Genomic DNA, 14,273 nt, shown 5'->3' on the forward strand with positions numbered 1-14,273 from the left:
TGTGTGTGTGTGTGTGTGTGTGTGTGTGTGTGTGGGGGTGTGTGTGTGTGGGTGTGTGTGTGTTGGTGTGTTAATATACAAATTTAAGAGAATGAATACAAATAATTATAAATGGAAATACATATAAAAGTCTCCTAAGACAATAAATTAAAAAAAAATATATAAATGAAAATCAATATAAAAGTCTCTTAAAAGAGTAAATATAAAATGTAAGAATAAATATATATGTATTGTTATAATAAAATATAAATTAAAAATATAAAGTAAACAAACGTCTTCTAAAAAAGTAAATATGTAATGAATAAAAATAAATGACTATAATAACAAAATAGTTTTAATCATTTGTTCATTTTGTTAATATTGCACTCACGCACAATAACTACCCGTTACGGCCCAATCAACCTGACACTAATGTTGCAGAGTGAAATTGCAGTAATGCTCATTAATACTGGCACTGGAAGCTTTACTAGATGACTCGAGTGCCTTGAGGGGTGGCGTTGTTGCTACGGGGCCCGAAACAAAAAGCATGACTGATTATACTGAATGGTTGGTTTTAGTAAAACCTGTTAATTAAAACGGGTGTGTGTTGTTTTCTTCTCCAGTTACAACAACTAACAACAAAAACACTGCACATATCAGACAAGCATAGCAGAACGTCTCCCACTGTAAAACCCAATCAGCCACCTGCACAAAGCATCTGTTGTAGGAGGAGGAGTGACTGTAGTAGTAAAGCAGCCTACGGCTTTATTACCGCATTCATTCCTTCTCCACATGTCCAATGTTTGGACTGGTCTCAATGTCCAGCAGCGGGTGAAACACAGAAAAGACATGCAGTCAAGGCCATAGAAATCTGTCCATAGCTCTGACCCGGTCCAAAAGTGGGCTTAATGGAGATTAGGTCTGGCATTGCATAATTTTTATCCGAACTAAGCTGCAGTGCTGTTTAATGTGTTTTCCAGAGGTGCAGTGAGAAGCGCTCTGCTTCTGCTGGCACTTGAGAAGACTGAGAGAGGCTTGTGCACCTGTTGGTGTTGTGAACCCAGCAGGGTTGCGTTTCATTCAGCACATTTACTGAAACCCACAAGTTTTCTCCACTCGACAGAAGCTGCAGAGCGGTCCATCCACACAATTTGACAAATGCACAACTGAAAATAAGCACATCTTTCTCACGTTTTCCTAAACTAAAAGCCAGGTCATTCCAAGCATGCACTAGATTTTCATGTATATCGAAATACAATGAATAAAATGTTGCCATTTTTGCTGTGTCTCTAGGTGTTGAGCGCTATCGTCTAAAATTAAGATTAAAATTAAAATTAAAATTAAAATAGATCAAGTTTTGTTATAGATCAGGTGTTTCTGTATGGCAAATGTTCCCATTTACAAATGTAATATATGTACATATATTACATTTCCATATATGAAATACACTGAACAAAATTAAAAAACACAACACTTCTGTTTTTACCCCCATTTTTCATGAGCTGAACTCAAAGATCTAAGACTTTTTCTATGTACACAAAAGGCCTATTTCTCTCAAATATTGTTCACAAATCTGTCTAAATCGGTGTTAATGAGCACTTCTCCTTTGCCGAGATAATCCATCCACCTCACAGGTGTGGCATATCAAGATGCTGATTAGACAGCATGATTATTTATAATTTTGTTCAGTGTATATTGTCATATAAAGCAAAATCATATATGAAAAGTATTAGAAATTGGAACAATTTCATATATTAACATATATCTCTAGACCACATAAATATGTATGTAATATGTTATATTTATAATTTTTTTTTAATTAATTCATATTTTTGACATATGGTTGCTACATAAATAGCATATAAAATCATCATATATAGATATTATTAACATATGTACATACAAATTTTACTACAGTGATTTTTTTATGATATAACCTTATACAGTATGTGAATATATGTCATATATTACATTTCCGTTTGGGTTAGGTCTTTTTTTTTCCTTCATGTGATTAATTTTATTGCCATTGTGTAACCAGTCAAGTTACAATTAATATTGTTAATATGCATGAGTTTGACCAGCAAATATTTATATAAAATATATATAAAAATCAGAGCTCAAAAGATATTAAATAACAGGGATAAACTAGTGCCATAAACTGTTGAAGCATGGAGGAAAAACAGAAATGTTGTTTTACTTCTTTTTTAATTCACTATCCACTGTTGAGAAATAGTCAAACTTCAGAAGTCAGGATACTAAATATAAAATAAATCAGAAGGAGACTGAGGTAAACGCAAATGTTTCATAAGTGGAAAAAAATAAGCAGAATTACTTTGAAACCGTCAGTTAGATGTGCCACAAAGCAGCAGTGTAAATTCAGTGTCAAAGAAGGGTTTGTCTAGACAAATGAGAGAAGGCCATTACACTACTATGACAACAACTTTAGGCTATAAAGCTTTTAAAATGGTTGATAAGATTTCACAAGCAAATAAACCAAACAAAAAGCTCTCTGTGCAATCCCACAGTGCTCTACTATTTAGGAAAAACTGCACTCTCTGTATAATACAAACTGCACCACTTGCACGCACTCAATTATTTGCATTGATTTGCATGAACTATCTTCATTGAAGACAAAATTAATGTGTTAAAATAAATTACTAGAGGGGGAATTATAAGTAAAAGAAAGACAATAGATCAGACAAATGATGGAGAAAATTGTGATGTACAAAAACAAGCTTGTAAGGACTGCCATGTGGACTCCCTGTAGCTGAGAAGAATGGGGAAGGGGGGGTTGCCTTGTGGGGCACTGGCGGCCCTTTCATGGACATTGAGGCACAGTGTGATGCTGGGGTTGAACTATGATACTCCTGTCAAAGAGAACATTAATTTTTCCTACAATAAGGGCCTGATGGAATAGCCACATGTGAGAGGGGCTGGACAGGGATGGGGAGGTTAGGGGGCTGAGGAGGGGTCGGATGGAGGGTGAACCATCTTCATTTTAGTGAGAGATTCTTACAAAACCCATGGGGGAAAAATATAATTTTAATAATGATTTTAACAATTACAATTGTGCTTTTATCCTATTTCAATGTATAGATAATTCGATTAATATGAATTTTTGTTGACATGCTGCATCTATAAAAATTGCTGTTTTAATCAAATGAAATAAAATAAAATAAAATAAAATAAAATAATACAGCTGTTATTTGATCTATTTCTGGCTGTTAACACTCCCCCCACAAACTGCATAAAAATGCTCGAACCATGTTCAGTTATTTATGCAGGTTTGCAGCGAAAGCATTAGCACTTAAAGCCCCTCCACTACGATTAACAATCAAACATGCTGAGAAACGCTTATGTTATCCCCCAACTCCGCAGTACAAGAGAAAATCTCTTTTTTGTCATCAAATCCCTAATTCTTTCCTCTCTTTGGGAAAAAAAATAGTAATACCAGTTTCCAATCTGCTTTGAGAAATGTTTGGTGAGGGGGGGAAAGTGGCCATAAAACGTGTGAACAATGGGGTAATTGTGGACAAACGCAGTATTGAATTTCATTTTCAACTCCTTACACACCATTTCAATCTTATTTTCTGCCTGTTAGTCAGATCTTCTTGGCTATAGTGGGCAGAACTGCCCACTAATGGTGAATAATTGCTTGTAATACACTCTTTACCAATGATGTGCATCAATAGCAGTCATTTTCCTTTTATTTAGTTTTTAGGAATCAACCCTGAGCAATGAGTCCTATTTGTTACTCTCCATTATTCAAGAATGCTACATAACGTCTTTAACAAGAATCTTTGCTCAGAAACACAAGGACTAACACCTACAAAAGCCTTACTGGCTTTCCATTTTACATTCATACTCAAAGATGTATCAGAGCAAGACAAGACAATATTTTTTTTGCTCCGTTCTAGTTAATTAAAACACCCTGACTTATTAAAATGTCTGTTAATGCTTGAAAATTACTTCTAGACAATTAAACATACAGATCCATTAGTTTAGTGAGATTACTCTCTTTTCTGAATGAGGCGCAGTGCTAGCAGCTCTATGACTGCATATGGGATTTCTTCTCTTTAGGGTATCCTGTATTGTCTCAAAACTAATTTTCTTAGAATCAAACAACTAAATCTTTCTTTTAATTAGGAGAGTGAGTAAAACAAAGGAATATTCATTAGAACACAATATCTTATAAACACTTCACGAGCACAAGGTGGGTATCATCCACTAGAAGATGATTTCTCCAAAACATGTCTGCTCAGTACACATGAGACGCATCTAATCACCAAACGTACACGGCAGTGCACAAAGAATATGCCGTTTTATCTTCAGAGAGGTCTCGTAATTCCACTTGAAAGACTCCTTGACATGTGGCTATAGAGAAGAGTATTTAAACACTGTGGCCAGTGACCCTTACTGACCTGTGGAGATAGTCCATTGCTCACGGGATTCATGTGATTACTGCTCGCTGACTGGCTCATGAAGGTGTCGGTGTAGCTGGAGAAACTGTGGCGGTTGGACGAGAGGCCGTAGGCGGAGCTGCTGTCGCTCGAGAGCCCGCCCTGATGCATGGTGGAGGGGGGCAACGGCTGGGGCCGATGCACCGTGCCACAGCTGTCTGGGAAGAACAGCACGTTTAATTACGTCAGAGAATTATTCTGAAATGCATCATGGGAACCTTCGTTTTATTGCCATTCATGTATGAGATGAGTTTGTGTAATGAGTATTAAATAAATAGAAAAAAGGTTCAAGTTCTTCACGAAAACATTGGTTCATTTACCTTGTGGTAATGTTGTTGAAGGATAGGTGGACTCAGGAAGCTGGTATGTTGGTAAAGTGGTCATGCCTGTTGGTGGAAACCCTCCAGGTAACAGGTGGTTAAATGCCGCCAGTTGATTGGCTCCGGCTTGTTTACGCCATCTTGCTCGACGATTGCTGAACCAAACCTGAAAATTAAAAATAAAAATAAGTGCACTGAAATTCTGGTCAATACCACTAAATTAATTATCAATTTCATGTCTAATAATTAATGAAAAATGGTTGATATTATAAATGTATTCTATGTCATTTTTATGAAATCCGTTTGAATAAGAAATAGGATCATTTTTGTTAACCAAACTAAAACCATAAAAAAGTTAATTGCTTTAAATAAATGAAAACAGAAAATGAAATAAATTATTTCATGTATTTTATTTTATAATAAGTTACTTTCAACTAAAGCAACATTTCTTTTTCGTTTCGTTGAAGTACTAAAATAACTCAAACTAAATAAACTAAAACTTAAAAACTATATTACTAAATTACTAAAACTTTAACTTAAAATGAAACCAGAAAATAAAAATTCAATATATTAACAAAAACTATATTAGCTTATCACTAATTAAGGGGAAAAATGGTCACACTTTATTTTAAGGTTCTCGCTATTAACAAACCATTAACTATGACTTTTGCCTCAATAAACTCCTAATTTGCTGCTTATTAATAATTAGTAAGGTAGTTGTTTAGTTTAGGTATTGGGTGGATTAGGGATGTAGAATATGGTCATGCAAAATATGTGCTTTAGAAGTACTAATAAACAGCCAATATGTTAATAATATGCATGCTATTAAGCAACTTGTTAGTAGTGAGAAATGGTCCCTATACTAAAGTGTTACAGAAAAAACAAACAAGCAAAGATCTCATAATATTAGAGGAGGGGTGTACCCGGGTTATATGCATAATATTTTTTATGCGACTAACTCCAACATGTACTCATAAAGTGCACTTCCAACAGATAACCCTTAAAGGGTTAAATATTTGCCATAATCTATCCCTTTAATAGTTAGTTTAAAAGTTAGTGCTATAGATGATTTTTAATGTAGAAAATGTGTTTTTATATCAAATATTTCAGTGATATTTTGAATGAACAAAAAGCCTCTATTTAAAGAAAGCATGAACGCAAGAAAGAAAGAAAGAAAGGCCTCTGTCACATTAAGACACATTTTCAAAGTTTCATTCTAATGTGTCTCATTGAAAGGGGAGCACGGCCAGTAACCTGCACCTCTCTGGGGCCGAGGCGCTGCCCCTGTGTATGCAAAAGAGTGAATGACATTGATCTATGCCTCAGAGGGGCCATTCTTCAGACTTTAATACACTGGCAGTGCAGTTAATCTACTGTTGTTTTTCAAATGGTCCCCACCATTGTGAGTGGAAGTGAAAGAGGGGGACAATGGCCCTTCAATGAATCAGACCACAAAGAGAGGGCGTCCCTTTTTAAACAGCTCCTCAAGAATGACGCTTTCAGCCTGGGCATTGATCAAGGGGCTGGCGTAGACATACTGTATGAGTACACACTCTTTCTCTGCCTCTCGTTTTTATCCTCCCGGGCTCCCCTTCAATCTTTGCACACAAAGTGACAAAGCAAGATAAAAAGATCATTTTTAATAAAATCTCAAATTCAAGTGAGCCAATGAGAGCAGTCTGCAGCAAGATATTTTTGATAAATGCAATTTATTCTTAAAAATATGTGGCCTTTATGGTAATTGGAAAAATTAAATAAAATAGTTTTTTATTATTATTCATTTATTATCATTAAAATCCCACCCATAGGACAAAAGCAACAATTATGGCATTCCTTGAAAAAATTCCTGTTCCATTCCCATATCCAAACAAAAACTAGGAAACACCTATAAGACTCTGGAAACACCTATAAGACCTATATAATTACTCTTTTAAACGCACCAGGGGACTAATTACACACACGGTTAGTAACTACTTTGAAAAAGCACATTCCCAACACCCGTCCTTACCACAACGCTAGGTTAGACAACTGGATTTTTTTAAACTTCAAGAACTTAACTTTTCTTTAATAAATCATGCCAGTAAAAATCAGTTTCATTCAAATAAAAGTTAGCAGTACTCAACCATCCCCCATTAGCTGTCCCACACAGCTCTTTCAACAATGCCGTGCATCAACGACCTTTCCCATAAAACCACTAGTCCCGCTGACACGAGCCCCATTACTTTACATGTCTTAGTTTAGGATGGTTTCTGGTATTAACGAAAAGTGGTGAGTAGCACAAGGCATTAGAAGGCACGTAACTCAGTGTTAGAGGCTAGAGTGCCTGCCGCCCCACGCTCAATGGATCTCCTAAGAGGCTTGCTGCGAGCTGGGGCTTCTGAATGCACCATTCTGGAACCCGATGGCAAAGGCACCTTGAGCAGGGATTTTCTCTCTGCTGTTCCCTCTAATTCCCCACTCTTCTCATTTCCCTGCTCGAGCTGAGACACAAAGCACACTGCCCAACTGAGATGGCCGACTCATTTCGTATTTCTGAAAGAGCTCGAATAATTTCCTTAAAAGTGAACGGAGTCTCTTGGCGAAACATTTAAGAGAGGAGATTTGGTGGAGTGTGGCTCAAGGAGCTGTTGTTTGATTGCATTCGGTTCGGAGGGAATAGAAGTAGAAAAATTCAATTCAATATACTCTCAATCTCCAAGCGAACAGGGGGAGCGGGAGAGACAAAAGGAAGGGAGGTAAATGGAAGACAAATCTGATTGTGGACTGTGTCACGATTTCACATTCCACTCTCGTCCAATATCAATCATCCGGGCCATCCTATCAGTTCCTCTCACTTTCTTTTTCGCCGTCTTTCTTGGACGACGATGGCTATATGTCTTCCTAGGATTACAGCTTGCCATGCGCAGGGCGGTTGGTGAGCAGACAGGAAGACGAGGAGTAAAACCTGGATAGCGTGATTGAATTTCACAGCAAAAAAGAACATAACAGCGGCTGAGAGGTGTAAAAAAGGCAGACATCTCAGTGGCTCCATACAGGGGTTGTGGGAATCTGGATGGGCCGTGGGACAGGATGGGTTACGATGGAGGGTCGAGGCTGGCTGGACTGGGCCTTGAAGGAAACAGTGTGGCAATACTCTCTAAAATGAGGCATCTCTCCAGCAGAAGAGAGAGTTGAAGTTGTAGAACACTGTTAAGTCCATGCACATCCTCTTTCTAGTTTTTATAACCATCATTATACATAAACATAAATAAATGCATATAAACATACGTATAATACTTTCACATATTTGTTTGATCTGTTCATTGAAATCCTGCATTTTTATGTGAGCCAGCAGCATAAGTACAGAATTATTGGCTCCAGATTTTGCAAGGATCAATCACAACTCATGTGATATGACCACATCAGGGGGTTGACATTTGTGCCCTGGAAGTCTTGTTTCCAGATTGGATCAAAGGGTGCCAGAATAGCGAGGGGAAGTAGACACATCTTCAAACCTGCTTGTACGTAACATGTGGTAGGACTAAGCCTCTTCAATGCCTGACAGGTATACACTTCAATTCAAAAGCTTGGGGTCAGTAAGATTTTTATTTTTCATTAATTTTTTGAAAGAAATTACAGTAACACTTTCCTTAAAGCCTTTATGTATAATGCATTATAAAGGTTTATTAAAGGTTATAATGCATTATAATTATTCATAATGTGCATTGTAATGCATTATAGCTTGTCGGAAATCATTATAAGCGAATTTAAAATGCATTGCATAATAATGAATTGATAAGTATTTTAACATATTACCTGCTGCTACCATTATTCGTGAGATTGTACGATGCATTATAAGGTGCATTACAAAGCATAATTAATGCATTAAAACTACTTTTATAATGCATTATACATAAAGGCTTTAAGTAAAGTGTTACCGAAATTACTTTTACTCAGCAAGGATGCATTCAACTGATTAAGGTTAATGTTACAAAAGATTTATAAATATATGCTGTTCTTATAAACCTTTCTATTCATCAAAAAGTATCAGTTCCCACTATTGAGCAGCACAACTGTTTTCAACACTGATAATAATAAGAAATGTTTCTTGAGCAGCAAATCAGCATGTTAGAATGATTTCTGAAGAATCAAGTTACACTGAAGACTGGAGTAATGAATTTTTGTATGTATTTTTTTTTTTTTTTTTACAAGGTTATAATGCATTATAATTATTCATAATGTGCATTGTAATGCATTATAGCTTGTCGGAAATCATTATAAGCGAATTTAAAATGCATTGCATAATAATGAATTGATAAGTATTTTAACATATTACCTGCTGCTACCATTATTCGTGAGATTGTACGATGCATTATAAGGTGCATTACAAAGCATAATTAATGCATTAAAACTACTTTTATAATGCATTATACATAAAGGCTTTAAGTAAAGTGTTACCGAAATTACTTTTACTCAGCAAGGATGCATTCAACTGATTAAGGTTAATGTTACAAAAGATTTATAAATATATGCTGTTCTTATAAACCTTTCTATTCATCAAAAAGTATCAGTTCCCACTATTGAGCAGCACAACTGTTTTCAACACTGATAATAATAAGAAATGTTTCTTGAGCAGCAAATCAGCATGTTAGAATGATTTCTGAAGAATCAAGTTACACTGAAGACTGGAGTAATGAATTTTTGTATGTATTTTTTTTTTTTTTTTTTTTTACCGCAGCCTGGAGGAGCATAAACGACTTTCAAAAACATTTTACATCTTACCAGTCCTAAAGTTTTTAATGGTAGTGTATGTCAAAATTAGGTCATAGTATCTAGTTTAATTCATTATTCATAATATAATCTAAAAGATACTGGCATGCAGGTTTCATTGTGATAATGTAGTGTGTCTAGGTTCCCCTCCATCCGTTTATCTTCCTCATATTTCAGAGTGGTCATACTACAACCTCAAACCTGATCCATGAACACATTACGAAGATTTCTTGTCTAACAGAGTTTGAAGTGACCTAACTGCCACTGCCTATGAAATTTTCTGTAAATCTCCGTTAATTCATTTTGTTTCTCCCTCTGGCCTTACAAAATGCAATGAACCAGACAGACAGACCTGGAAGCACTTAGTCAGATATGGATCACTTCCTCTGATTTGTCATAAGGAGCAGTAAAACAGTAGAAGCATGAGTAAAGTGTCTGTGGTTAAGAATAACCACAGTGACAGACTGATGACACCTAATAGAAAAGCACCAAACACATAAATTAAAGCCTTTGACATCCTCACTGATCCATGTCTGACTTCCCCTCTTTGGCAGCAGGAACATTCCCTCCCTCTCTCCCAGTTTCTCTCTCTCTCTCAGACATCTGGATACTGTGTCAGCGCAGCTGCGCTCAAGTGGGTTGACACTGAGGCTGTGGGGTCTGCCAAAAGCCAACAGGGTCAGACACCTTCCCCTCCACAAAAGCAATGATCCCAGAGCCCTGGCATCTCCATGTGAGCTATCTCGAGCCAGAGATCCTCACACATCATCTGCTTGGCCTCTCAAGAACCAACTGCTGGGCTGTGACAGGGTTGAGAAAACAAAGCATGAGCTGTTGGGCCAAGATATTGAGGATGTGGTGGTTTCAATATGATCTTTGAGTGATCGGGACTTTCCATCCAACATGGCGCCAAATGTTTGACAGCAAAAGAACATTTGAATTTATATTCATGATTGAATTATCAGTTTTTAAAAATCTAATTCAGGTCTGACATACGCAGGTCAGAAGTGATGTAATGTTTATTCACTTGTCTAATTAGCATCAGTCACCATAAATGCACAAAAGGGCCAAATGTCCCATGGGGCTCCTTTCAGGGAGAGCCAAATCACTGACATGGCAGAAAAAAATCAGCAGGATCTCTGACACTGCCAGCGAGAGATCTTCTCTTTGCTAAAAAGCCTGCCACGAGGCCACTATGGGTCAGCTTTTTCCAAAATCGAGTCATTTTCATTTTGTCTGGGCACAAATGTTTGACTGATTTACATTTCTGCATTTAGCAGACACTTTTATCCAAAGCAATTTGTCAAAGAGCCAACGATATTTGTAATATACAAATTCTGATTTGAAACAAAAGTCATGAATGCTACTAAGTAAAAAAAGGAAAAATAAAGTGTCTTCCGCTTTATTAAGTGGTCGAATCACAGAAAGAGTAAGACATTTGGCAAGTCAAAAGGTGGTGAAGCCAATTTAGCCAACTAAAACGTGGCTGAGAGGAAAAAGAAAGAGACAGCTGCATTTCAGTTATGCAGTGACGTCATTTAGTCAGCTTGTGTACATCTGACATACAGAGTTTACTTATTAAAACAAATAATCTTTTATTACAAAATCGAATAACGAAGACAGATTGACCTTACGTGGCATTTCACTACACATTACTACATTAAGGTAACATCCAGAGCATTAGCATATGAAGACCACAAGCCCATACCATTTCAGAGGTGAAGCAGGCAGCAGGGCCACGGTGAGCGGTCATATTTTTTTTACAAGCTCTTGATTGATTAATGTAACTGGTGGAGAGGGGTTCCCAAGAGAGTGTGTGGGATGTTCTCTGATATGCAGCAAATTTTACAAGAAGCAGTGGTGGGCTTGAAAGTGGTGGGAAGAAAAGATCCCAGCCAAAAGCTGAAGTGAGAAATCCATCAGGAATGCACTTTTGTTCTTTTTATCCCCCTCCCTTTGCTCCCAACAGCTGCTGCCATAACTCTACTGTATTTTCCCCCTCTCATTGTTTCAACTATCCACATGGTTGACAAGTTGTCAGGACCAGTGGTGGGCGGAGCCAAAGTCCTGTGAATGCTCTACAACATTTACATGCACTTTTAAAGTTCAAATTCAGTCAGACTGTAACAAGCAATTCATCATGTAAACGCATTGGTCCAAATGAAATCGTACCAGTGGGGTCTCTGCAACTACAAGTCTCAGTGTTGTGTGAATGCTACAAAAGTCAGAAGTGACACAAAGGTTTTTAAACCTTCAAATATTCAGTTATGCATTGAATCATGTATGTTTTGACAGAGAGGAATGTAACTCGATTATGAGTTGCTCAATTAAAACTGTGAATATAAACGTACAGCATTTGTTATATTTTCTGTCATTTCTCTGAAAGATGACATTATTGACATTTTGATTAAAGTAAAAAAAATAAGTAAATGAAACATGCATGTATAAATCGTTCACAATATAAGATCGCAATAACATGCATTTAGAAAATAGATAGGGTGAGCTTTAATTTCAAGCCAACTTTGACAGAAGTAGTGCCATGTTAGCCACCTGATCGTGTTTCTCCGATACGGCTGACAGGAAGAGGCCTGCTGTGTTTTTCAAGCACTTTCTTTGAGACGAGCAGTTGCATTGTTACACGCATCATCAATCAGAGGACCTCAGTCCAGCAGATCTAGTGACACTTTAGAGCTCTATAGACCTCGAAGCACATAGCTGAACTCTTACTGAGCTCTCATTGTGCCATCTACATCTCCAACTGAGAGCATCAGTTTTACGGGTACCATCCTTTTATAAGTAACCTTCATAGATGAGCACAATTAAAGGGATAGTTCACCCAAAAAATGAAAGTTCTGTCATCATTTACTCACCCTCATGTCATTCCAAACCTGTATGACTTACTTTCTTCAAAAGAAGATACTTAAAAACTAAACAGGTTTCAAACAACATCGGACCCATTTGACTTCAGTTTTACAGTATGTGTGTTCAAGATGACAATTTTAATTTTTAGGTGAACTATCCCTTTAAGTTTTATATACAGAATGATGAAGATTCAATTAAACACATTTTGATCTGCATCTCAGTCAAACCATGTGTATATCTAGCAACTGCAGAAACTGCTTTAGTATTTGGCCGTGCCATACCTGTACTCTGGCCTCGGTGAGCTTGGTTCTCTGGGCTAGTTCCTCTCTAGTGTAGATGTCTGGGTAGTGTGTCCTTTCAAAGGCCTTCTCCAGCTCTTCCAGCTGCTCGGCTGTGAAGGTGGTCCGACTGCGCCTCTGCTTCCTCTTCAAGGGCAGGTCCGGTTCAGACTCCACGTCTGAGCCTTCATCTATTCGACCTGTCATAGAGGATAGACAACGAAAGAGCTGAGTGTGTTGTGCATGGCGCTAAAAAAGTCACGCACTTACCAGAAAGCTCTCTGGTTATGAATGCTGTCATCATAGTGATATGATGTGTAAGTGAATGTGGACCCAAAACACGGATGGATTGCAGCACAGTGAGACGGATTCATGTGGCTTTCAAGCAAATATTATTTCAATGCATAGCTATTTATATAAGCGAAGTTCTTGTACAATCCCACATCAGTGCGAATCCCAGCTCGCCCCGAGGCCATAGAGGGAAAAGTGGGGGGAGTTAATCTCCGCAGACCACCTTAGCGATCCTCGTACTGGTGCTAAAATGAAACAAAACTGGCACTTTGCAAATAACTCAAGTTTATTTCATTAAATGCCATTTGCGATCTTGCCGTCTTCAAAATAAGAGTGGTGGATTATCTGTCAAATGCAGCCATGTCAACTCCAGCATTTCTGTTTAGTGGTTAGCTGAAGAAAAGATGAGAAACAATGAGCCCAAATCTGATCTGATGCAAACCAGAGGTGTGTGGGTGGCAATTCAAGCCGAGTAGCTTAGTGATGAAACGAAAATGACACATTAGCTTATCCGTGCTGTGCGGAACAGTGACCTTTATACAGGTGTGTATGCACGATGCTGATAACTTTGCAAATAATTGTAGCAAGAATTCATATTAATGAGTGTGAACATGAAAGATTGACAAGTATGCTGTCAAAAAAAAAACTCACTAGCAATAGAGATTCAAAAAGATCTACCTATGTCCCATTCTTTACTCACATTTTCACATATGACAGGGAAGATCTTACAGACATTTTTTTACATTTCACTTGAGTTGATTCCTTATTTATTTCCAGTTTGGCTGGCACTGGGCTGATCCTTGAAAATCCCTTCAGCAGCATTGGAGGCCTAGCTCTGCAGACACTGGCCTTAATCCAGGCCATGACTTCCCGCTAAATTGAAGCAATTCTACATTAGTGATGGCTGAACCCTGGCTTCTTATTGGCTAATGCTGGTGTGGGCTTCCAAGACTGGCCCCTCTGAATAGGGCTGATTATTGAGGAACCGAGTGGGGTGCGCTTTGCCTTTTTTTATATGTTAAGGCTGGGTAAAAACTGTTTGTTTTTTTTCCCCCACATAATCGCCATCTTCATTTAAAAGATCCTGATATATATGATAAAATCTCAAGATCTTTCATTTACTCTGCACTTATAAAACAAAGATTCTTTATTGGCACTGATGGTTCCATGAAGGACATTTAAGATCCATAGAACCTTTCCATTTCACAAAAGAGGGAAATGGATTTTTAGATTCAAATTTTATTTTCACTAAGAAAAAATGGTTCTGTTAAAGGCTGTTCACGGAAAGGTACTTTGAGGAACCCAAAATGATTGTTCTATGGCATTGCCACACC

General features: G+C 37.5%; 1 protein-coding gene across 2 annotated transcripts in view; it reads right to left on the bottom strand.

Annotated features, from left to right (window-relative positions):
* LOC107672046 (paired box protein Pax-7-like) overlaps nt 1-14,273 on the bottom strand; it is a 59,815-nt gene that overhangs the window by 21,826 nt on the left and 23,716 nt on the right. For both annotated transcript variants that reach the window (XM_016465133.1, XM_016465132.1), the window contains exons 5-7: nt 12,652-12,848; nt 4,760-4,925; nt 4,401-4,597 (exon numbers count right to left, since the gene is read on the bottom strand). In XM_016465133.1, coding sequence (XP_016320619.1) covers nt 4,401-4,597; nt 4,760-4,925; nt 12,652-12,848 — 560 coding nt within the window. The remainder of the gene's footprint in view (nt 1-4,400; nt 4,598-4,759; nt 4,926-12,651; nt 12,849-14,273) is intronic.

Source organism: Sinocyclocheilus anshuiensis, unplaced genomic scaffold (assembly GCF_001515605.1).
Source record: "Sinocyclocheilus anshuiensis isolate Anshui unplaced genomic scaffold, SAMN03320099.WGS_v1.1 scaffold1053, whole genome shotgun sequence".
Classification (NCBI taxonomy): domain Eukaryota; kingdom Metazoa; phylum Chordata; class Actinopteri; order Cypriniformes; family Cyprinidae; genus Sinocyclocheilus; species Sinocyclocheilus anshuiensis.